At 40.5% G+C, this 25,368-nt stretch overlaps 1 protein-coding gene across 1 annotated transcript; it reads right to left on the reverse strand.

Moving 5' to 3' along the window:
• Window positions 1–3,396: 3,396 nt before the first annotated feature.
• LOC113711375 (uncharacterized) lies at window positions 3,397–13,988 on the reverse strand. The gene is made up of 4 exons (XM_072067063.1): window positions 13,724–13,988; window positions 11,053–12,728; window positions 3,571–3,643; window positions 3,397–3,461 (listed from the first exon to the last, which is right to left on the reverse strand). The coding sequence occupies exons 1-4, from the start codon at window positions 13,986–13,988 to the stop codon at window positions 3,397–3,399; spliced, it is 2,079 nt and encodes a 692-aa protein (XP_071923164.1).
• Between the last annotated feature and the right edge of the window lie 11,380 nt (window positions 13,989–25,368).

The following is a 25,368-nucleotide window of genomic DNA, read 5'->3' on the forward strand; positions in this document are numbered from 1 at the left end:
AATTCTGGTTTAGTCTTTGGCACATTTGACCTAGTTGTGCTAGGATTTGGATTGAGAGGCCTTCTAAATTGTTGTAGCCCTGTCTTTTAGCTTCGAGATGGTGGGTCTTACGCCCTCATCCGATAAGCGTAACGCATTTTGTGCCATTACCGCATACGGAGGCCAAACCTGTTTTTGTTGATTGATCAAATGAGTTATATTTTCTGATTTTCTGGTTTGCTATTATGCTTATATATGTATATGAAACCCTATTGGGGTTGTGATTGGCATGGCTTTATGATTCGTTATCGAGTCTCATTGTACTTGTTTGCATGTTTTAAGGCTTACTCTTATTCCGATCATTTCCTAGCTAACTTTTGTACTTGTATTGCTTTGAGCCTAGTGAACAGCTTTTGGGAAATGAGATGACTTTTGTGTGAGGTTTTGGGACTGATTTGAGGAAATCATGAAGCCTTAATGGCTGGAAAAGTAAGAAATTTAGGGGAAATGCTGTCCGATTTTCTAGGCCGTTTGGTTCTTTAAGTTGGATTTGCCTTTTGATGGAAATGAAGGGCTTTTGGGTTGTTGACCCTAGGTCTTCATGTTATCTTTTGTTTCCAAGAAAATCATGTTTTTGCACCCTTGCATTAGTATTTTTGGGCAAGGCGTACGACGTGTAGTCGAGCCTCACTTGTGCATTCCGTTTACTCGATTTGGGATATGAAACCTTCAATTGGTTTATTTTGATTATTTTAGGGTTTCTTGGCGATTAAGGCCATTCTGAAGTAAAAACTTTTGAAGTTGAGCCGGTGAGTGTACCACTCCCCTCCATTGCTATTTAACTTGATTTCTGCTCTGCAATCTGTTTATTTGTTCGAGACGAGGGTGTACTTTATCACACTCGTTCTCTAGTCTGTTCATATGCCAATTTACTATGCAAAATTTGAATCTGTTATCTGTGTCTGCATCTGTTCGGATTTCTATGACCTATGAGCTCAATCCTGTGGCTAAGTTATTCGAGTCGGGCCGGCAAGGGCCTGGACGATTAGATAACGAACCACGGTAGTCTGTTCGGGGATTTTGGGTATTGAGACCCTTGATTCCGGGTATACTCGAGTATTACCATTTTGTTCGTTTGAGGTGAGCGGGCCCGGTATACTCGGTGCATTGTTCTTTTATCCAGCATGGTATGCAAATTTTGTTTTTTTTTTGTATCTAAATTTAGAGTTAAAAGAGAAAATCAATTTACTTGATATTCAAATTGAGAACGGTTGAATAAGAGTTCATTTAAGAGGATCACTAACTAATGAAACCGAAATGAATAATATTTTGAGTGTGTAAATTTTTAAGTTCAACCCAATCTTATGCTAATTTCAGATTTGCGTAAAAAATGTCAAGCTACTTAAGTTTGAATTAATAAAATTATATTTGAGTTTGATTCAATAATGAATAAGCTTAATTTTAAAATTGGTAAGATAAGAAACTCCTTAGACTGGATTCAAATGGATTAGATCCAGGAGTTTATAGTGCAATATGTTCAAAATTGAAATTTAAGATGGAAAATTAGAATCGAGTATACGTTATTAGGCGAATGCACAACGGAATTAGTCCTTTAAATTTGAATCAATACTCAAAGTCTTAAGGGTTTGTATAACATTTATTGGCAAGATTTGAAATGAATGTGCTTAGATTTTTTACCCTTGTCAAAAACAAAAATCATAGAGGGATAACAAAGTCAAAGTTGGACCTTGTTAAATTTTTTTGGTTTGAATTCTATAACTAATCCAAGCTTGAAGATAAGCTCACTTACTGATTGAATATCAGTTAATCAGGTTTAAAAATACTTTTTTTTGTTTATAATTCTTTGGGAACAAAGTACTTCAGTATTTCAAATTATTGTTTTAGCTGTAAAATTTGGAAAAGAAGACTGATTTTTTGGTGCGGATAATCAGAAAAATTACTATTTCCAAAGTGCTATAAACTTCAAGGTAATGCAAAGATTTTAAATCTATTGCACTACATAAACACGACAACGATTCTGATTATGTAACTGGCTAGTGAATTGGATACGAAAAGCAAAAACTATAAACAGAAACTTAGTAGCTTGCAGGCTAAAGCTTTATAAGCAGATGCTATACCTTTTTGGAGTCATAACCTTTGTCTTCTGATGAACTTGAAAAAAGTAAATGAAAGCAATTAAAACTAATCTATTGCCGCAGAAATAGTTGTAGCAAAGACAGATATATTTTTTGAAGAAGATACTACTTGGGAAAATAGAGCATAACCTTACATTGCATATTAACAGAAGCATTAAAACATCGAAAAGTGCTGATATATTAAAATGGCAGATCATTGATACATTACTGAAATGCGCGTCATTAATTATGGCCTAATTGACTTGAAGCTGAAAGTTAAAATGCCATGGATACATTTTTTCGATGCCTTTTCGATTGAATACAACAACAGCAAAGGAGTTGTGTGATTGGGGAAGAAAGAGCAATAACTCTCCTGGACGAAGAGAATGTTCAGTCACAAAGTTGTTCCAGTTCTGGTGAAAAGATCTTTGCTTCATGCCGATGGCATAACTTTTGTATCCACTGGTGAGAATAATTGTTGGTGTTCTGTTCTCATTAAGCTGGATATCAGCATACTGTGGAAGTTCCTGTTGACAACAGGTATGCATTCTTAGCCGGCATACTGGACAATGGAGCTGAGAATATATTGTATAGAAAACAATTATTTACCAAGCTGTATTTAGATTGAGGAGTGTAAAACTGGTAGAACGAAACGAATGATGACCAAACAAACAACTTGAAGCAAACGCTACAAGTTGAACATTACATGCAACCTACAGGTTAAGGCAAACGCTACAACAATACTATAACTCAAACAAACAACAAACATAGAAAGAAACCATGCAAGCTCTTAAGATTTTATGCAGGCCTACGGATGAAACTGCTGCAACAACTTGCTGCATTTTCAGTCAGCCTAAAAGTGATTGTGCGATGGGGAAAGGAGAATGAACTAATGTGGGCTTGTGTGGACTTGGGATAATGAGAAGGGAAAAATGCAGCTCCATGATCTAAGCAACGTGACACACAATTCCAACATCCCAACAAACTAGATTAGCATGCCACTTAAGTGTAAGGGTCGATGAACAGCCACGGAAAAGAAATAGAACAGAAAATGCAACTTCTTTTGTTTTGGCCGCGGAATTTTACAGCTATGAGTTCGCGTATATTAAATGCAGAACATTGCATTAGTCTCACCAATGATCAATTAGGCACAAAGGTTAAACGGTAAACTGGATAACTACTCCCATTTTATGGACTGTAGCGACATGAAGGACAGCAGAAATGTAGCTTTTCTTAGCAGTATAAGGTTGCAGCAAGCTTTGGTTAACATGGATAAATCATCTTAGCCAAACAAAATATCAATATCAACCGAATCACCAAAGATAACACAAGATATAAAACCAAAACCTGCACCAACAAAGAAAAGAAAAAGAATCATGGCTGCCACAGGTGTTAGCTACTTGGTGCCGTCTAATGGCATACCGCACCTTGCTACTCGAAACAACAGCAAACATACACATGGGATCCCATGGAGCAACAAAACGAGACCCAAGAGGTAGCTTAAGCCATTCTGAAAAATTTTTAACAGCCTAAGAGATTGATTTTTTAAAAAAAAAAATTGTTGTAACAGACCCAGAATTTCAAATCCTGTTGCGGCAAACTTTCAAACACAAACATAACCTCACTATGGTTCAAGCAACCTACTAGACTTATCAAGGGAAAATCTATAGAAAGGCTCCTAAAACATCTCATCAGAATTCGATGCTGAGCACATGAACGAGACAGAGAAATTGAGTTGCAAAAAAGGCTATCGAAACCCCAAGCAAGATCATGCAAAATCTGGGATAATGTTCTGTAACTTCACAACCATGACATTCTGGACACACACGACCAACAAAATTCAACCAAAGACGTAATCTTTCGAACCAGCACAGCACTTCCTACCATTTCCAACGTCAAGACTATAACAGGGAAGTGGAACTAAACAACCAAAGAAGAACACGACGTGCAGAAAGCAAAAGAACGGAAGAAAGTTCAAAAATTACCTCTTGGTAAGATGAACGGCTTCAAGCTACTGGTGGAGACCTGCAAAAGTTTTCTCCTTTCCGCTGTTTCTCAGGCTTTCTTCTAACTCCAAGATTTCCAGATTGTTCCCTCTCGCTCTCTCCTTCAAACCCCGTTTTTCAGCTTTGCTCGTGACCTTTTCTCGGTCTCAACTCTCACAAAGCCCTCAGCTTTCCAATTGTCAAAACCTCTTCTAGCTTTCTCTCTCGGCCTTTCTACTTAGCCGTCATTCCCGAACCTCTCCTTTTTGCTCTCGGCTGTTTTTCTTTTTTTCCCAAACCCTCCTTTCTGGTTTCTGTCCCCGCCGTCACTAGCCTCTTCTTTTTCTCTTTATAGGCCCCCGAAATGTCTCATAAAACCTAGCATCTATGGTTCACCTGCTGCGTTTTTCTTTTGCTGAATTCCAAGCCATTGGATGGCTTTTTGTTTCTCGACCTTGAGTTCCCGGATGAAGGCCAGATGGCCTTGCATTGCCAATCCGATGGAGTAGAAAAATGGGCAAAAATGCCCGGAAAACCAACTGGAAAAAATGAAGCTGCATTTTTGTTTTCTGCATTCTGTTAGTACGCTGCTTATTTAGGAATTTCCGCGTTTCTTTTTTTTTTTTCAATGAATCATTTAAAAAAACAAAATAACCACAATAACGATTTAAGTAAAATCAAGTAAAAATAGATAAAAAATAAGAATGAAAGATAAAAACAAAAATGCTAAAATTTTTCTGACTGAATGATTTTTCTTCTTTTTTTTCAATAAATTCTATGATAAAAATGACTAAAAGTAAATAAAATTAATAAAAATTAAAAATAATAGTAAACAAAAATACCCTAAAAATTTGGTGTCTACAGTTTGCCCCTATTTGTCTGAGTTTTGGAAAAACTTGAGACAAAGAAGTAGACACCAAATACTTACCTGTGTTATTCGACCACAAAATGATTCCAACGGACAGGAATTTAAAACGGGACTGACCCGAACAGGAAATTTAAAACGGGACTGACTCGAACAGGAATTTAAACGGGACTGACCCGAACAGGAATTTAAAACGGGACTGACCCGAACATGAATTTAAAACGGGACTGACCCGAACATGAATTTAAAAGACTGACCCGAACATGAATTTAAAAACGGGACTGACCCGAACAGAAATTTAAAACGGGACTGACCCGAACAGGAATTTAAAACGGGACTGACCCGAACATGAATTTAAAACGGGACTGACCCGAACGAGAAATTTAAAACGGGACTGACCCGAACATGAATTTAAAACGGGACTGACCCGAACAGGAATTTAAAAACGGGACTGACAGGAATTTAAAACGGGACTGACCCGAACATGAATTTAAAACGGGACTGACCCGAACAAGAAATTTTAAAACGGGACTGACCCGAACGAGAAATTTAAAACGGGACTGACCCGAATAAGAAATTTTAAAACGGGACTGACCCGAACAAGAATTTAAAACGGGACTTCATTGGGGAGGTTTAAACAATGAATTGAGTTTTTACCTGGGAGTAGTTCAAACTTTTGTACCAAGAGGGAGATTTGATCTCTGTAGCTGAAGCGATAGCTGATGTTTTCTCTTATGATCAAGCTTTGCCAATAACATTATCACTTCGTCTTTGCTTACTGGGGAGCTTTTTCTGTCATCGATTTAGGTGCGAAAAGGAGAGTGGTTGTTTTCATTTGTAAACACAACGTTCCTGCAAGAAAAGAAGAAATAATGGACTTGCCACCATCATTTGATCCGGTTTGCCTTGAGAATCGTGTAAACATGAGTCTTGTGATGTTTTTGCTTCTGTTCTGCGGCGTCTGGCTTAGTTGAACTTGTAATTTTGAAACCTTTCCATTTCTGAGACTGATAAAGTACATATTTACCACGTCACCAAATCTATGTAGCAGCTTTGTTGCATCTTACTTCCTTTAATAGATGATTGAATTCCCCTATCCTTGCACAAACCTTAGGGTTTACCATCCATTCGAATCCAATGGTGAAAGAATGATGCATGAAAAATTTGTCACATAAAAATCAATGATATATGCAAGATGATTTCCTATGTCAGGCAAAGATGAGCATGCAAAAGAATGCAGACAACCACAAGTAGTCGAACGCAAATAATCGAGAGAAACCAAGAGGTTTAGAAAAATACATTTTGCAAAAGAATATTTGTAAAGAAAAATACAAATTTGGCCAACGAATATCATGTTCAAGCTTTTGGATATATTTGCTTCGGAATTCGATTCTGGCAGAAGTATCACAATCATGAGGGAAAGTCCAAATGAACCAGGTCACCAGCTGTTCCTTCTCGTGCTCGTCTTGTCGAGAAAACCTGCCTTGGCGCCCTTTCGGGTTTTCACCAAGGTTGCCCCCACCCTTTTTGTTTTTGTTTTGTCTTTTTCTCTTTTTTTCTTCTTTTTTCTTTTTTTTTTCTTTTTTTTTTCTTTTTTTTTTCTTTTCTTCTTTTCTTTTCCGAGGCGCCCTTTCGGGTTTTCACCTAAAGAACAATGAAATATCTTGACCATGCTCGACTCAGAAATATGAACTAAAGATTTATGGCATCAGTAAAATGCACTTCCCTTGTAAGATTAGGCGAAGGCATTATGGACATCACTTGCCAGTTGATTAACAAATTTCCTAATAGAAATGCAACAAGTGACGAAAGCCAGGATTTTGGATTTTGTAATGAGGTCAGGTGGGGTGTTTTTCAAGAAAGGTTGAGGCTTGAAAGCAAATTTTGATGCGAGGTGTGAAATAACTTGAGATTGCAGTATTTTGAAATCGTTTCCGATCTTGAACGAAACTGAGGAAAATTTGCCCCAGTTTGATCGAATTTTCTCTCTTTGCATTTTCTTCATTGCATTTTCCTTACTTTCTTCATTTTTCTTTAAAAACTAAATTTGCCCCAGTGTGGGGTTCTCTTTTCTTTTTGATCATCTCTCTTTCAAAATAAATTTTTCCCAGTGTGGGGTTTGCAATTCTCAGGGGTTATCAAGCGAAAATTTGTCAATTCTGATGGCTCAAAGGGGACAAGTAGAGATAAAATGTTTTAAGTGTAAAAGAAGATGGCCTGACTTGCATTTCGCCATTTGCATGAATTTCTAAAGAAATTTTGCATGATCAAATGAAAAACCTCTTGCACATGTCTGAGTTGATGGGTTGAGGGAATGTTCGTCCATCCATTTCTGCCAAAATAAGTGCTCCGCCAGGTAATACCTTTTGGACAATGAACGGCCCTTGCCAATTTGGAGCAAATTTGCCTTTAGCTTCATCTTGCATTGGAAAAATTCGCTTTAGTACTTTGTCACCTTCTTCAAATGCACGTCGATGGACTTTTTTGTTGTAAGTTTGGGCCACACGTTTCTGATAGCACTGACCATGACAGATAGCATTGAACCGCTTTTCATCGATCAAAGTCAATTGCTCATGGCGCTGCTTTATCCAATCAGCCTCTTCCAATTTAGCTTCCATGAGGATTCGTAGCGAAGGGATTTCAACTTCAGCTGGTAATACAGCTTCCATTCCATACATGAGTGAATATGGCGTTGCCCCAGTCGATGTCCGGATAGAAGTCCGATACGCCATTAATGCATAAGGCAACTTTTCATGCCAATCGCGATGCCTTTCAGTCATTTTGCGAATAATCTTCTTCAAATTCTTGTTTGCGGCTTCCACAGCTCCATTCATCTGAGGCCTATAAATGGCAGAGTTGCGGTGTCTGATTTTGAACTGCTCACATAATCCGTCTACCATGTCATTGTTCAAATTCTTGGCATTGTCTGTAATAAGCGTTTCGGGTACTCCAAAGCGACAGATGATGTGATCTCTCAAGAAATTGGCAACCACTTTCTTCGTTACATGTTTGAATGACTCCGTTTCAACCCATTTGGTAAAGTACTCAATTGCCACCAATATAAATCGATGTCCATTTGAAGCGGGAGGATCAATTGTACCAATCACGTCCATACCCCACATTGAACAGGGCCATGGGGCGATCATACTATGCAATTCAGTGGGTGGAACACGTATAACGTCACCATGCATTTGACATTTTATACATCTCCGGACAAAATCTATACAATCACGCTCCATAGTAAGCCAGAAGTATCCGGTTCTCATGATTTTCTTTGCTAGCAAATGGCCATTCATGTGAGGTCCACAAACGCCACTATGCACTTCTTTCATCATATATTGAGCTTCGTCTTCATCAATGCACCTTAAAAGGTTCAAATCTGAGGTTCTTTTGTATAAAACTTCTCCACTCAAGAAAAATTTTGAAGCCATTCTACGCAGAAAACCCTTGTCCTTTGCACTAGCATGCAGAGGGTAAGATCCAGTTTTGAGAAACTCCTTAATATCATTATACCAAGGAATATTGTCAGAGGACTTGTCTACAACCCAACAGTGGGTAGGCTTGTCTTGAAGTTGAATATGAATAGGTTCGATCCTCAATTCATCTGGATACTGGATCATAGAAGCTAAGGTGGCCAAAGCATCAGCAAATGCGTTTCGGGCTCGCGGGAGATGTCTGAACTCCAAATTTTGAAATTGCTTGGCCAGAGTGAGCAAACTACAATGGTAGGGCAAAATTTTTTGAATCTTTGGTTACCCACTGCTTCAAGGTTTGGTGCACGAGCAAATCTGAATCACTGAAAGCTATCAACTCTTTGATTTCCATTTCTAAAGCCATTTTGAGACCGAAAATGCAGGCTTCATATTCAACCATGTTGTTTGTGCAGGCAAATTGCAATTTGGCAGCGGCAGGGTAGTGCTTCCCTTCGGGTGAAACCAAAACAGCTCCAATTCCAGCTCCGAGGGAATTCGAAGCTCCATCAAAGAAAAGCCTCCATTCAGAGCTTTGCTCACTTATATCGTCCGTGGCGCCTACAAATAAGACTTTCTCATCAGGGAAATAAGTATGAAGTAGTTGATAATCTTCATCCCTTGGATTTTCTGTCAAATGATCAGCTATAGCTTGCCCCTTGACAGCCTTCTGTGAAGTGAAAACAATATCAAACTCTGAGAGAATTATCTGCCATTTAGCCAGACGTCCAGTTAGCATCGGCTTCTCCAAGAGATACTTCAAAGGATCAGATCGGGAAATAAGATAAGTGGTATGGCTCAACAGGTAGTGTCTCAGCATTTGAGCTGCCCAGGCCAATGCACAGCAGCTTTTCTCAATGAATGAATAATTAGCCTCATACTGCGTGAACTTCTTGCTTAGATAGTAAATGGCTTGCTCCTTCTTTCCAGAGTCATCATGCTGCCCAAGGACACAACCAACTGCTTCTTCAAGCACAGATAGGTACATGATTAATGGTCGACCCGGCTTGGGTGGCACCAAGACTGGCGGATGTAACAAATAATCTTTGATTTTATCAAAAGCTTGTTGGCATTCTTCACTCCAGTACAACGGCACATTCTTTCTCAACAATTTGAACAACGGCTCGCATGTGGTAGTTAGCTGGGCAATGAATCTCCCAATAAAATTGATCTTTCCTAAGAAACTTTTCACGTCCTTCTGAGTTTTCGGCACTGGCATATCTCGAATTGCTTTGATTTTTGCTGGATCTATCTCTATGCCTCTTTTACTGACAATGAAGCCCAACAGCTTACCAGCTGGTGCTCCAAAGGCACACTTTATAGGATTTAGCTTCAAATTGTACTTTCGCAACCTTTCGAACAGCTTCTTCAAATCAACCAAATGGTCCTCTGCTCTTTTAGACTTGATTATGATGTCATCCACGTAGACCTCCATCTCCCGGTGGATCATATCATGAAACAGGGTGGTCATGGTTCTTTGATAAGTAGCTCCGGCATTCTTTAGACCAAATGGCATCACTCGGTAGCAAAATGTGCCCCAAGGGGTGATAAAAGCAGTCTTCTCCCTATCGTCTTCTGCCATCAAAATCTGGTGGTATCCAGCGAAGCAATCACAAAAAGATTCAATCTCATGCCCAGCGGTATTGTCCAGGAGAATGTGAATATTTGGCAGAGGAAAATCATCTTTAGGACTGGCCTTGTTGAGGTCTCTATAATCAACACAAACTCGCACCTCTCCATTCTTTTTTGGAACAGGGACTGGATTCGAAAGCCAAATAGGGTAATGGGAAACAATGATAATGTTGGTTTTGAGTTGTTTTTCAATTTTCTCTTTTATTTTGAGGCTCATATCTGGTTTGAATTTTCGGGGTTTTTGTTTTACGGGTGGAAAAGTAGGGTCTGTGGGCAACTTATGCACTACCACATCAGTTGAAATACCAGTCATATCATCATAGGACCACGCGAATACATCCTGGAACATAGTCAAAACTTCAAGCATCTCCTTTTTCTGCCTCTCATTCAAATGAATACTAATTTGCACCTCCTTAACTTCATCTTTAGTGCCAATGTTAACCTTTTCTGTTTCTTCCAGGTTCAGTTTTGGTTTCTCCTCATATTGTTCAAAGTCCTTTGCAAAAGAATCGAATACCTCCTCATTATCACTCTCGCTTTGGAGCTCGGATTCCCAGACCTCCAAGTCGTGAGTGATATAGAGATTGCCATTATTGAATTCAAGAATAGTGATATCCAAAGGGTCGAATAATTTTATTTTTGGCCATCTGAAAGAATTAACGAATGTGTGATAATAAGCAAACAAATATACAACAAACAAATGAACAAGCAATATGACAAACGAATAAACAAAACAACATGACAAGAACCACTTGTGCATTTTCATAAAACCTTTGATTGAAAGCGAAAACAAAAAGAAAGCAAGCGGAAACAATATTTACATATGCGAATTTTAGTCAAAGGTAAAGATGCTTTCATTAGCTATTTACAGATGCAGAAGTATTTTCATGAATTCGCATGAATGACAAACCCCTTTAGTTTTACCGAAACTCCTTCTGAATGGGCAGAAACTCGGCTGTCCAATTGGAAATTGATCCTTCAGGGACGTCGGGAAACTCGGCCTCATCTGGGAAACTGTCTCCAAATGTTGTCCCAACGAACAATTGGGCCAAACTAGTTTCGATTTCGTCAACTGGGTTAATCTCTGACGTGATCACCTCGGTTGGTCGTGGAAAAGTATAATGCAGTGGTGGAATATCAAGGGCCTTTTGCCTGCCTTCCTTCTCTGCTCTCTTGCGTTCCTTCATTTCTTTGATGTCTTTAGCGGTTGGTCGGAAACCCAAACCGAATGAATCATTTTTCTCCACAATTTCCACTGGTTTCAGAATTCCTTGTAAATCACGTCCCAGCCCTTTGTCAAACTCATATCCTCCGCGGATCATTTCCTTAGCCATCATGACACTGGCTTTTGACAGAGCTCGTTCCTCTTTTGTTATCCAACTTACGGAGACGATATCAGCTGTGCTATGAGGGGTCATTGTGGCGTTTCGGCTACCATCTTCTTTGGACCCAGAATCAGCAATCACGAAGCAATCCTCCTCGGCAAAGATAGTTATCAATTTGTCATTTACTATGAATTTCAACAATTGATGCAATGAAGAAGGCACAGCCTCGGACTTATGAATCCACGGCCTTCCAAGCAAAATATTGTAAACACTAGGAAAGTGCATAACTTGGCAAGCTATTTGAAACTGTGCGGGCCCCATCTCGACTACTAAATCCACTTCTCCTATAGGTTCTCTTTGTGCTCCATCAAAACCTCTAACTATGGTCGCTGAAGGCCTTAGCTTGATATCTTGCAACCCTAGCTTTTCCAAGGTACTCCAAGGACAGATATTAAGCGCAGATTCATTGTCAATCAACACCTTTGGCAAAATTTTCCTGTTGCACCTCACGGCTATGTACAGAGCCTTGTTATGTCCACTGCCTTCCGCCGGTAATTCATCATCAGAGAAAGTGATTTGTTTTGTAAATAACACACTCCCAACTATATGTGAGAAATTAGCAACCGAAATGTCCTTAGGGATTTGAGCTTTGGTCAACACTTCTAGCAACGCATCCCTATGCATATCCGAAGAAAAAAGCAGATCCAACATGGATATTTGGGCGGGCGACTTGCTTAGCTTCTCGACTACGTTATATTCGCTTCTTTGCAGCCTTTTAAGAAAATCCAAGGTTTCTTTCTCAGTAATTGTTGGTTTAGCGGGCTGCTCGGGGCTGTTTGTTTGAATCGGAACGGTAGCTCCAAACAGACTTGCAATCCTCCCTGATCTAGTGACCACTAACACCTCCTCTTTGGCAACTGGCTTTCCTCCAATTTGTATGACAGATTCATTGTAATTCCATGGCACTTGCTGCAAACTTAGAACAGGCTCCTGCCCTGGGAATTCGATGACCACTGGCTCCGAAGCCTCGCTCTCAGCTGGAGTGAGATCCAAAATAAAAGGTCTTTTATCCTCCTCAAACGGTTCATCTTCTATTATGAATGGTTGGTCTGTGACCCCAAACACCTCAGTTTCCCTTGCCAATTTTTGGGCTAGCTCGTCATACTCTGCGTCGTCCAGAATGACCCCAATGGTATTAGCATGTTCCGGCAAGGGGTTCCTATTTATATTCGGCCCTTGTGCCTCCTTTTTCCTAATTACAATCTCTCCAGCTTCAATCATATCTTGAACTTTATGCTTAAGAGCCTTGCAATCCAAAGTTGAATGTCCGGGTGCCCCTGAATGATAAGCACAGACAGCTTGCGGGTTATACCAAGCGGGCATGCCATATGGATAGGTAGGAGGGGTACCATACCAATTTTCCCGGCGGCCTTTAACTGGTCATACAATTGGTCTAGAGGCCTGCCTAAATTGGTAAATGTACGGCTAGGGGGTCGGTTGTAAGGTTCAGGAGGTTGAGGATGGTTGTAAACAGGTCTATTTGGGGGAGGAAATTTTGGGTTATATGGAGGGCGAGGTCTGTTTTGGGGCGGATTTGGTTGAGAAACTTGAAAAGGAGCTAAAGGCGGGTTAGGATAGCTTGGGCGAGGTCGAGGGTGGTGGATATTGGTAGTATATACATGGTGCGGGTTTGAATAATAAGGGTAATGTGGTTGATAGGTTGGATTGTGTTGGTATCGGGGTTCGGGTGAAGGGTTCTGGTTCCAGATAAAAGTTGCATACCCCTCTTTCTTTTTAAACTGCGGCTTCTTTCCACTGCTCCCTTGCCCTTGCAAAGCTTCTACTTGCGATTTTAAGGCAGAGACGTTAATAATTTTTCCGGATCTCACAAAATCATCATACTCTTCGAGTTTATTCACAATCGCAGCAAATGAACATCCGGTCATACGGAAGATTTCTTCAAAGTGTGGAGGATCATGCGCCTTTATAAAAGTGCGAACAATTTCATCTTCGGTCATTGGAGGCTCAACCTTAGCAGCTATCTTTCTCCATCTTTTGGCGTATGTCTTATGATCTTCAGATGGTCGTCTCTTTGTGCCTTCCAAAGTAGTTCTGGTCGGTGCTAGCTCGCAGTTATATTCGTATTGTCTGATGAAGGCGTTGGATAGATCAAGCCAAGTCTTCACCTCCTCCGGCTTTAAGTTTGAATACCAATCGAGTGCGTCTCCTTCTAGACTCTCTGGAAATAACCTTAATGGCAAGTTTTCATCATCTACCGGTCTGCCCAACTTGTTGGCAAACAAACGCAAGTGTGTCTTAGGATTGCCCGTACCATCATATTTATTGAACTTCGGGGTCTTGAACCCCACGGGCAGCTGTACATTTGGAAACAGGCACAGATCATCGTAGTCTAACACCCCTTGTTTGCTTAAACCTTGGCTTTTCCTGATGAACTCATCGAAACGATCCAACCGCTTGAGTAACTTCATATCAACCGGGGCAGACGACTCTCCCACTTCTGGCTTGGTTTGAACAGTGTGCTCCGGCACCACAGGCTCTGCAGTAGTCTGATAAAAAGCTTGTGGATCCGGAGGCATGTTTGAATCACCTTGACCACCTTGAGGCTGAAATCCTTGCCCATAGGGAGGATAGAACGGAGGATTTTGAGTGTAAGTATACTGCGGGTTGAAAACTCCTTCAAAAGTGGTTTGAATTGGAGGAATGACAAATGGTTCAGATTCCGGTTGTTTGATGGGCGCAGGCTCGGGCTGCACTCCGCTACTAATGAGCTCGTCGATCAAATTCTTTTGGGCGGCCATTTCAGATGCCATTTCCTCAAATTTGGTGAGTAATTCAGTCAACTGAACTCCGGGACTTGTGGCTTCCGGCTGGGTAGTTGCAGCGGTCTTATCAGACGATTCTGGCTGAGTACTCATGTCTACACGATTCCTTTGGGCTTTACTTCGGGATCGCGTAATAATGGGGCTTTTCCGAGAAGCTATTTTTGAAATTTTACCTGAAAACACGAAATGGCTCGCTTTTAGATTTAGCCCTGGCTTAGCTTTTTCAACAAAAACAAAACAAAGAAAAAGAAAAAGACAAGAGTTAGTAGATGTTCCAAAAATTCGGATGCATGTCCTATCGGGGGGCCCTTTTTGTGCCAAGGGTAGGCCTAGCATGATGCAACACCTTCGAAATGGGACCCGTAACACAAACCTGTTTTTGACAACAATTCCAAATGAGTGCAAAAGAAAAATCGCTTTCATTGATAAACTTGCCAATATTTACATCATGTCATGAAGACGATTCCGTACAAGATTGCCAAAACTTCTAAGCCTATCTAATACAGAGTCCCTGGTTTCTCTAGCATATGGAATTCTAACACGTTCAGCTTGATCATATAATTCTCCGCATTTCCTTTTCAGCTCTTGACGCTTTCCTCGTTCATTTTCGTACAATTGCTTGTGTTGCTCTGCTATCCCTTTATATGCTTCGACAGACTTACTTAATTGTAGAATTTCCTTATCCTTTGCCTCGACAATGGCTTTCAACCTTTTCACCTCCTCAGATGGCTCATCTTGAATTTCTTGCGCAGCGGATCTTCTTACCCAGTCTTCGTATTGTGTAGTGGTCAAACCCTTTTGCTTGAGTTCCGGGATGTATTGAAATCTCTCGTCATCCGACAGTGTCACCCATGCCTCGATAATCTGGTCTTTCATAGGGAGCTCGTTTGGGCACATTCCTTTACTGAAAACGACGGTAAGCTTACTCATATCAACCACAGGCGGCACTTCTTGTGTGCGTCCTAACTGTCTGAGGAACCTCTTTGGAGTGTATGCGGCGATTCCTTGGGTACCCAATAGGAGAACAAAATCTGACACTTTAGTGCGGAGTATCCGCCTAAGGCAAATCGTCCAGTCTAACACCCACCTAATGTCTTGATCTGGCAACATCTCTAAGTATTTGACACATTCAACCGCATCGTTCGGCAGACCCCCTTCGTTGACTCGCTTATGGTACGTGATTACCCAGTTATACCCAGCTACTGGCAAACTTTTCGGAACGGACGCTCGTTTCTTAAAATGTTCTAGGGCCCAGATGTGCAGAACTATATTAGCCCCGTAGAAGAACTTTTCCCCTTTCTGGCAGTTGGTACAAGCTAGAAAAATATCCGCAAGGATGGTCGGGATTATGGTGCATTGTTTACTTCGGATTCCTGAAAAGAGGTCTTGTATAACCTTTGCTACCTTGAAAGCTATTTTCTGATCTCTTCTCGGGAAGAAATAAACTCCCGCCATAACTATTGCATACACCACTGGCCTTTTGCCTTCCCAAACATCCTTGGATGTGAATGAAAAATCCTCCCTATATCTCTCGAACCCATTTCGCAGTGCAAAATGCTCAAACAAAGTGTTCACGGGGACTCCCTGATCCGACCCTCGCAATACAGCCTCCCTCAATCCTATGATCTTGCAAAATTCTATCTTGTCTGAAACGTATGGGAAAATCAAAGCGGTTCCATGCAAAGGTAAATTGAAGAGGCCGGCTATTTCCTCAAGTGTCACTGTCATGTGCTTATTGCCTACCCTAAAAGCCGAACATTCCGGATCCCACAGATGTACTAATGCCTCTACTAGATAGCCATTGGGCTTGATCTCCTTAAGGTCTCCAATTGGCCCTAAATATTGAGCTACTTGATGTAATTCGCTAGATAGCATAAGGGCAGGCCATCTTTGAATCTCGGCCGACGGTACCAACAACTGGTAGATTCGACGGGGGCACTCCATCTAACAATGGAAGAGGCGGGTTGTCAATTACCTTACCTATGAGTCCCATTCTCCGGTTGGCAAGAATTTAAACATGCAATCCCTTGAAGGGTTATGTACCCATGGGAACAATCAAGGTGAGTTCAATCCTAATAGCGGGATCCCCTAAATGGCATTCCCCTTCTAGGGTTTATGCATGATGCCAGTTTATTAAAGCGATAGAACTTGCAGTTTGAAATGAGATATGACCTAAGGGACCCTTTATTTGCCAGGGTAAGCCTAAAATGATATAGCATTATTAATCTACGAATGCAATGTACCAAAATCTTTAAACGTGCAATAGCCTATCTACAAGGGTAAGTTCTAAAAGAAGGTCATGCCAGACCTCTTATTTGCTAGGGTTTGTGAATGCAATGGAGACACAAAACCAAGAAAAGTTAATTCATCCAGATAAATACACATAACACACTGTAGCAACGAGATAAAGCAATCAGTACAAAGAAATAAAGCGATAGGAGGGAAAAAAAGGGTTGGACCCCTCCTATCGTGAATAGTGTCCCTAATAAGGCAAGGCAGACTCTACCCTAGGCAAGCTATCATGGATGCATGAGGTATTGGCTCACTAATGTATCTAGACTCGATAGGTTTTAGGTCCCCGAGCCTTCAGACTTGGAAACCAAGGGTCATCAATCCCAAGGTTCTTTGTCGGTGGCTCGAGCGATTCCCCAAACATTGCTACGCACACATCGTGTCACGGCTACATGTCATGAGTGAATCTATCAAAAATCCTCAACCTTCCACTAAAAGCTAAAGGCTATGAACCCAGAGCTTAAAATGGAAGATTGAGTGACCCCTCGGATCATGCTACGCACACATCGTGTCGCGATCACACGTCCAAGTGGGTCGCCTAAAATCCTAATAGGGTGGAGTGGCGTGACAAGCCACTAAAAGAAAATAAATGAGGGGATAGATAATTAAAGCGTATGCACGTATGCTAGTGCTCGTTTGGAAGGGAGGGATCGAGAACCAACGCGAGGCTCTAGGGTAATGTCCCCCCACCCAAATGCAATGCAAAGCGCGAGATAAAACAAGTACAACATATATCCAAACAACCAATCATACATACGTGAGTGAGGGAATAGTTTGATACGCGCGCGAGGCAAAAAGTCCTAAAATGAAAAATGCAACCCTAATATCCAAATGCTATACATAAAAAGGGTAGAAAAAGGAAAAGAATGGCTAAATCAAATGCTTGGACCCACTTAGGAAGTCCCCAGTGGAGTCGCCAACTGTCGCGCCCCACTTTTTGAGTAGTGAAAGTAGTGTGTATGTGAACGTGTGTGAAGATGAAAATAAAAGGCCGTGGGATTGTGAAATGCGACGGTTTGGCCAAGCAAACAGTTCAAAAAGGGTTTTTTGAATGGAAAATGGAGTCGCCACTTGGTATAGAGTTAGGGTGTACCAAGTCACCCAAAAAGTGATTTTTTGGAAAGAAAAGTAAACAAACCTTTTTTAAAGAACTTTTTAGGTCTACGTAACCAAAGAAAGGGATCGGGGGTCACATTTGATAAGGGAGAAGGCAAAGGCAAAGCCTAAGGCACTCCCTTACCCTAGCCAAAGCTAGTTGCGTGACTTAGCCCCACTTTTCCTAATTATTCTACCCAAAATATGTGTTGCATGTTGGATGTGACTAATGGATATGAAAAAAAATGCAATCCTAAATCTAAAATGTCTCTTACGAGGCTTTTTGGTCCCAATCACATGAGTTGTGATGGCCAATAAGGAAAACTCTCATAGAGGTCACGGGTAATGCAAATGAAGACCCAAACATGAATGCAAGTGTGAAAATGTAAGAGGAATGCAAAATAAAATAAAATAAAAATACAAATGTAAGTGCAAATGTGCAAATGTAAGAAAAGTGCATGTGTGCCAATTGAGAAAATAAAGGTGTTTGTGTGCAGGTGGATGAAAATATGGTATAATGGTAGTAGATGCATCTAAGTACAATTGGGTGCAATTTGTGAGGTAGAAAAATAAATAAGTGATAGGGAAAGAAGAGAAATGTGTGAACATGGCATGTGGAGTGAGAAAAATATAAGTAGTGAGAAAATGGGGATAAAGAAAGTGAGGAAGTGATATGATAAAAATGAGAGTGTATGAACCTAGAGGAATGCATCAAGTCGGGTACGGGAATGATTTCTATCTTCATGATTTTAATTTTCCCTTTGATTAGAAGGAAGAACTAGCGTGCTAAGGCTATTTTGTAGCCACACTCGCTCGTTTCCCTTACCGAAAGGGGACTCTCAAGCAAATGTACCCTATAACTAGCATGAGGATGCAAAAACCTAAAATGAAGGGGAAAGGATTGGAGGAGCATGCCAAATGCTAGAAAACTAAGAAAAATGTATGAAATGTAGTGAAAATGCAAGTATGCACTAACGAGAGGGGACGGCCTATTGGGTCCAGCATTGGACTAGTCCCTTTTCTAAAATTCTCTCACAAGCATTGGACTTGCGAGAGTTCGAGGGAAAAGACCATGGCCAGCGTTGGACTAGCCACGGTGACGCATTCATCCATCACATTCATCTATGACTGTAGAAAGCAAGTAGACATGCCAATCACCTATAAACACGTAACACATAACACTTAGCATGCTCGACTAAATGCAAGAGCCTAATAAAGCAAATTAACACTTAGCAACAAAAGCAAGCAATCAAGCTAATGAACCTATTACATTGGCTAACTAAAACAAATGGGGAAGGGGAAAAATGAACAAAAATGCTCTCCAAGCCCTATCTATTACAAGCCAAGAGGTGTACACATACCCCATAAAAGAATAACTTAATAAAAGCAAAAGTAAATGAAATGAATGAAAGGAATTAAGGAAAAAACAAGGAAAACAAAGTAGACATGCAATTCTCACTTAGCACGTTGGATCACATAGGAGAGAGACAAAAAAGATAAAAGAAGTTATACCTCCCTTGAGTTGATGCCTTAAATGGAGTGAAATCACTTATTTATCCTCCAAAAAGAAAAGAAATGGTCAAGGTACCAATTTATTTGGGAAAATTAAAGAAAATAGGCAAACACAAGCTCACTTGGTCATAAAGCCCCTAAAGTCATGACTTAAGTGCAATTGAAACAAAGCATAGTAATTAATTGAAACAAACAAATAATGAAGTTGCAAAAATCAAAGCTGCGAAGGATCAAATTGATGAAAATATTCAATTGGTTGGGTCATGGTGAAACAAAGAGAGACTTGGGGGGCCAAAGTGTAATTTTTCTGAAAGTTTTTCATGCAGTTCATGCAATCTACGTAGAAGAAGTGTTCTTTTCTGCACCATTCCTGCCGTGAATTTCTTTCCAGTTCATCGTGCAAACGTGCTCACCAGAAGCCAGGATTTTTACTATCAATCATTGACTAAACATGCAACTTCGTTGCAGGATTAAAACAAGAATTGAAGCTGACCATCAAGGGCAAAAATTAAACAGCAAAAGAAGGAAGAAGAAAAAGTGCAGCAAGGTTTTCTGCAACACAAAAATCATTCGGCAATTGATGCAGCTTTCTGAAATTTTCCAGCCACGCTGTTTTGCGATTGTGGTGTTCATTCAAATGCAACTTTTCCATCCAAACACAGCTAGAATCTTAAACAAACATCACCGCCTTGACCTTAACAACAAAATCACTGAACTCAACATCCAAATAAGCTAAACGACTTAGCATGAGGATAGGCAATTCCAGAAAATTTCTGCTATTGCTGTCGTGAACAACAAAGCATCACTTTTGATCAAAAGCACAAACACAATCCATTTAAATATGATAAAATGTGCACTAGACATTCAACCAGTAACAAAATGGCCATCTTGAGCATTTACATACATATTTGTATCTACCTTGCTCCATTAAATTCACAAGTACAAAGCCCAAATAATAAAAAAAAAATGCAGCAGAGGTGCGAAATAAAGAAAGCTTGCGGATGAGCATGCATATCTTCACGCAGAGACCCTTTTTATTTGTTCTGGGTTCCATAACTTTGTAGCTTGTTAGCAACTACAGACAGTTTTGTTAAGACTTTAAACACTGCCGTGAAACCCAACTCCCATAAAACCATCATGACACACGAAATTAAATGTGCAAGCAAAGGAAATCTAAAACTGGCAAGTTCGGAAAACATTCACGGGTTTGTTGCTGTGATTTTTCTGCTACCAATTTGCAGCTTGTGAACAAAGTCAGAGAGGTGGCAACCATCATTGACATAAGATTAAATGTGCAAACAAGATGACGAAACCCAATTTGTGAGCTGTTACAAGAAGCAAGAACATGAAAATTAATGCAGCTTCATGCAAAATAACGTGAGAAAAACCTCTGCAACTTTCTATTGCAGCATCTCCCTTACTCAGCCTAGACTGATTCAGGTAGGACAACCCAAATGCAAGGACCTAGAGGCACAATCTTGGGGAAGGGAGAGGGAAGGATAAAATACCACTAAATGATATGAACACTTGCTGCAAAACTTCGACCCAACTCAACTCATGAAACCCAAGATCTGCGGCTCACGTTACTTCAGTTTCACGGACGGAAAGAAACTGATAGACTTTATCCGTGAGTTCCCAATCAAAAAGGTTCAAAACACAGCTTTGAGTATAAACCCCCAAGACTAGGACAGAAAAGCAATAGAAAGAACAAGACAGCTCCAAAATTTCAGGTTCCTTACAAATTTCTGATTAAGAAGGAAAAATTATTTCAACACTACAAGCATAGTCATACTCGAACATTGAACTCAGAATGAAAGGAAAGGGGAAAGGCTATGCACATACGTGGGATACCATCGAACAACAAGCAAAACTCAAAAGGGAAATCAAGCCATTCCAGAAATTTCAGCAACCCAAAAGATCGAATGGAAAAAATTACAGCAGGTAAACAAGAACTGTAAACAAGAACTTGACATTCATTAGACTCCATACAACCCTTATGAATCACTGCTACAACCGAGAAGATCTAATGTATAAAGGCAATATCTTTGGGCCGTAGCTCATAAACCAACGCAAAGAACAACCATTGCAACTCCAGAACATACTCACAGGCTCAAACCAAATGATAACGCATATTCATCAGACATCAAACAGAACCCACGACTCTTAAACGGAAGTTATCTACGGGAAAAAGGCTAGAAGAAATCTTACAGTGAGCTTTCTGATACGGTTGAGCAGTGATCTCGCTCGGAGAACAGCCACAGGTGACGGTGAGATTCTTCCACCTAGCCTTTTCCTCGAGCTCCTCCTCCCTTTTTCCTTGCCCGTGGGTTTCTTTTTTTTCGCCGCCACTGGAATTCTCCGTTTCCTTGTTTTCCTAGCCGTCACCCGCAGATTCCCCCTTGCTCGCTCAAGCCTCTTCTCAACCTCTCTTCCTCTCGGCCTTTTCTTTTTCTTTCAACCGTAGCCCTTCCAAAACTTCCAGGTTTTTCTCTCTCCCTCTCGGTTTTCATTTTCCTCCAGCCGCCAAGAGGTTCCCCCCCTTCTCTCTTGCTGTATCCCTTCTCTCTTTTAGATTTTCCGCCGTCATCTCCCCCTCGCCTCAGCTCCTTTCTTTTCCTTTTATACCCAATGACCAAAACCCAAAACCCTGATATCAATGGTCCTTTTCAATCTCATCTCCTCGTTCCTCACCTCAGCCATCCGATGGTTTCCTTTGTTCTAGATTCCTCTTGCTTCTTTGATGAAAGCCAGGTCAGCATGATCCAAAGGTGGAGAAAAAATGACGGAAAAAATGATGGAAATCAGATTAGAATTGAGCTGCGTTGAGTTATGTACTCTCACGCATGTTCCTTGTTTCTGATGGAGAAAAAGCTTGGATCCAGTGCAGCATGGTGCATGAGCTCCTTTTTTTTTTTTTCCAACCACTTAAACAGCCTAAAACCCGCTATCGGGTTTCCCCCTTTTTTTTTTATAACAATGAACTAAATAAATAAAGAAAAATAACAATTTAAAATAAATTCAGATAAAATGAACAAAACTATGAATAAAAGATAACAACAAAATGCTAATGATTTTTCTTCTTTTCTTTCTTTCTTTTTTTTCAAAAAATTCTATGCTAAAATGACTTAAAACAAAAATAAAAGACTAAAAGAAAATAAAAACTAACATGACAAATAAAATAATAGTAAATAAAAATTCACTAAAAATTTGGTGTCTACAGTTTGCCCCTCTTTGTCTGAGTTTTGGAAAAATTTGAGACAAAGAAGTAGACACCAAATACTTACCTGTGTTATTCGACCACAAAATGATTCCAACGGACAGGAATTTAAAACGGGACTGACCCGAACAGGAATTTAAATGGGATAGACCGGACAGAAATGTAAATGGGATAGACCCACGAGATAGACCTGGACAGAAATGTAAATGGGATAGACCCACGGGATAGACCCGGACAGAAATGTAAATGGGATAGACCCACGGGATAGACCCGGATAGAAATGTAAATGGGATAGACCCAAACAGGAATTTAAAACGGGATTGACCCGAACAGGAATTTAAAACGGGACTGACCCGAACAGGAATTTAAAACGGGACTGACCCGAATAGGAAATTTAAAACCGTGGTATGCACACTAGTGGGACTGACCCATGTTTAGTGGCAATGCAAATGGGAATTTAAAACGGGACTGACTCGAACAGGAATTTAAAACGGGACTGACCCGAACAAGAAATTTAAAACGGGACTGACCCGAACAGAAATTTAAAACGGGACTGACCCGAACAAGAAATTTAAAACGGGACTGACCCGAACAGGAAATTTAAAACCGTGGTATGCACACTAGTGGGACTGACCCATGTTTAGTGGCAATGCAAATGGGAATTTAAAACGGGACTAACCCGAACAGGAATTTAAAACGGGACTGACCCGAACAAGAAATTTAAAACGGGACTGACCCGAATAGAAATTTAAAACGGGACTGACCCGAACAAGAAATTTAAAACGAGACTGACCCGAACAGGAAATTTAAAACCGTGGTATGCACACTAGTGGGACTGACCCATGTTTAGTGGCAATGCAAATGAATGCACGCTAGTGGGACTGACCCATGTTTAGCGGCAATGAAAATGACATGCACACTGGTGGGACTGACCCATGTTCAGTGGCAGTGAAATGAAAGGCTCACTAGTGGGACTGACCCAACGGCTAGTGGCAAAGTAAAAATGAAAGGCACACTGGTGGGACTAACCCATGTTCAGTGGCGATGAAAATAAAATGCACACTAGTGGGACTGACCCATGTTTAGTGGCAATGAAAATGAAATGCTCACTAGTGGGACTGACCCACGGCTAGTGGCGATGAAAAATGGGATGCACACTAGTGGGATTGACCCACGGCTAGTGGCGATGCAAAATGAAATGCTCACTAGTGGGACTGACCCACGGCTAGTGGTAATGAAAGTGAAATGCACACTAGTGGGACTGACCCACGGCTAGTGGCAATGTGAGTGAAAAGCTCACTAGTGGGACTGACCCAACGGCTAGTGGTGGTGTAAGTGAAAAGCTCACTAGTTGAACTGACCCAACGGCTAGTGGCGGTGCAAATGAAATACTCACTAGTGGGACTGACCCCACGGCTAGTGGTAGAATAAAAGAAATGCGCACTAGTGGGACTGACCCAACGGCTAGTGGCAGAATAAAAGAAATGGCTCACTAGTGGGACTGACCCAACGGCTAGTGGCAGAATAAAGAAATGCTGGTATGTATGAAGAGACTGTATAAGACTTGCTCGAAAATTATCCAAAGATTTGCCCCAGTGTGATGAATTGGTCAGTGGGATTAAACCTGATCCTGCCATGGTGATCGGTCAGTGGGATTACACCCGAGCCTGCCTTTGACAAATTGGTCGGTCAGTGGGATAGCACTCGAATCTGCCGGAGATAGAATAAAACACACACGTTAGTGAGATAAACTCGATGCTAACGGTGGTAGAAGAAAAGAAACACACACGCTAGTGAGATAGACTCAATGCTAACAGTGGTAGAATGAAACACACACGTTAGTGAGATAAACTCGATGCTAACGGTGGTTGAACAAAAATGCACACGTTAGTGAGATAGACTCGATGCTAACGGTGGTAGGATGAAAATGAACACGTTAGTGAGATAGACTCGATGCTAACGGTGGAGATATCAGTGAATAACATTTGATTGTCAAGGATAGGAAATGGAAGGATGCGCGGCGGGCGCTGAAATTTCATCAACAAGAAATTGAAATTTGTCAAGGAACAAGAAATTAATTTCAAGTTTGATTTTTGAGAATCTTTTCAAAAATAATTTGCCCAAATTTCCACCAATTATTGTGCAACCAATCAATTGATTTGCATTACAGCATGGTTGCTCCTCCTTGTGGCCTTGATTCGTAAGATTTTGACTTACGCTTCTTCATCGATTTCAGCCATGAGTACCTGCACAGGGGGCTTGGCAAAGTACAACATGCACTTTATTTTGAAATATTGCAACTACTACTCATGGAAAGAGCAGTGTGATTAATTTGAAAGTCTTGCTTGACTCTTTGACAAAAACCTCAAATGGATTATAAAATATTTGCCCCTGTGTGGGCTTGTTTTCACGAAATCTTATAAACAAAATTTTGCCCCAGTATGGGCCATTTAATTGCAAAAACTTGTTTGGATGACTTTCCATTTATTTGAACACTGTAAGAAACTATGTTTCCAAAAAGAAAATTTCATGATGAATTTCTTGAAGTAATACCAAATTACAGAAGATTTCTTCCTCACTTTTAGCATCTGTGTTTTGGGTAATGGGTCACAATTTCCAGTTGGTTCATCTTCAGGACCAATCAAGTGACTTTATTTCTGATTTGAGGTGGCCAAGGAAAATGAGAGGTCAAGATTTGTCTGGTTCTTGTGCCCAAAATTGTAATGCATTCAACATCACATCTTAGTGAAAGCAAAGAGTTTGTCACTCTTATTTCTTAAGAAAACGTAGTCCACATATGAGCTTTATAGGCTTGCAACAATATGGATAGAAACTATAGCTAAGCATGCGAAACTGGTTATACCCTTATGATCACAAATGATTGATGGATTTTCTTATGAGCATAATCCTCACTTTGGGTTGTCATGAAGGAATAAGTCAACGATAGACTTTATGAGCTTGTAACGTGGCTTGAAAATGATAGTTAAAGAATAAGACTTTCAGGGACATTGCACCGAA

The sequence above is a fragment of the Coffea arabica genome, chromosome 10e (assembly GCF_036785885.1).
Source record: "Coffea arabica cultivar ET-39 chromosome 10e, Coffea Arabica ET-39 HiFi, whole genome shotgun sequence".
In the NCBI taxonomy this organism is placed as follows: Eukaryota; Viridiplantae; Streptophyta; class Magnoliopsida; order Gentianales; family Rubiaceae; genus Coffea; species Coffea arabica.

Bases quoted from the DNA above. Each gene is read 5' to 3' on its own strand.
- LOC113711375 (XM_072067063.1), bottom strand. From the start codon at position 13,988: ATGCCTCCGGATCCACAAGCTTTTTATCAGACTACTGCAGAGCCTGTG. The intron at 12,729-13,723 runs GTACGGGCAATC...CTTATCATTCAG, and splicing joins GAAGTTCAATAAATATGATG to GGGCACCCGGACATTCAACT. The intron at 3,462-3,570 runs GTATGTTTGCTG...TTGTTGGTGCAG, and splicing joins TGCTCCATGGGATCCCATGT to GTTTTGGTTTTATATCTTGT.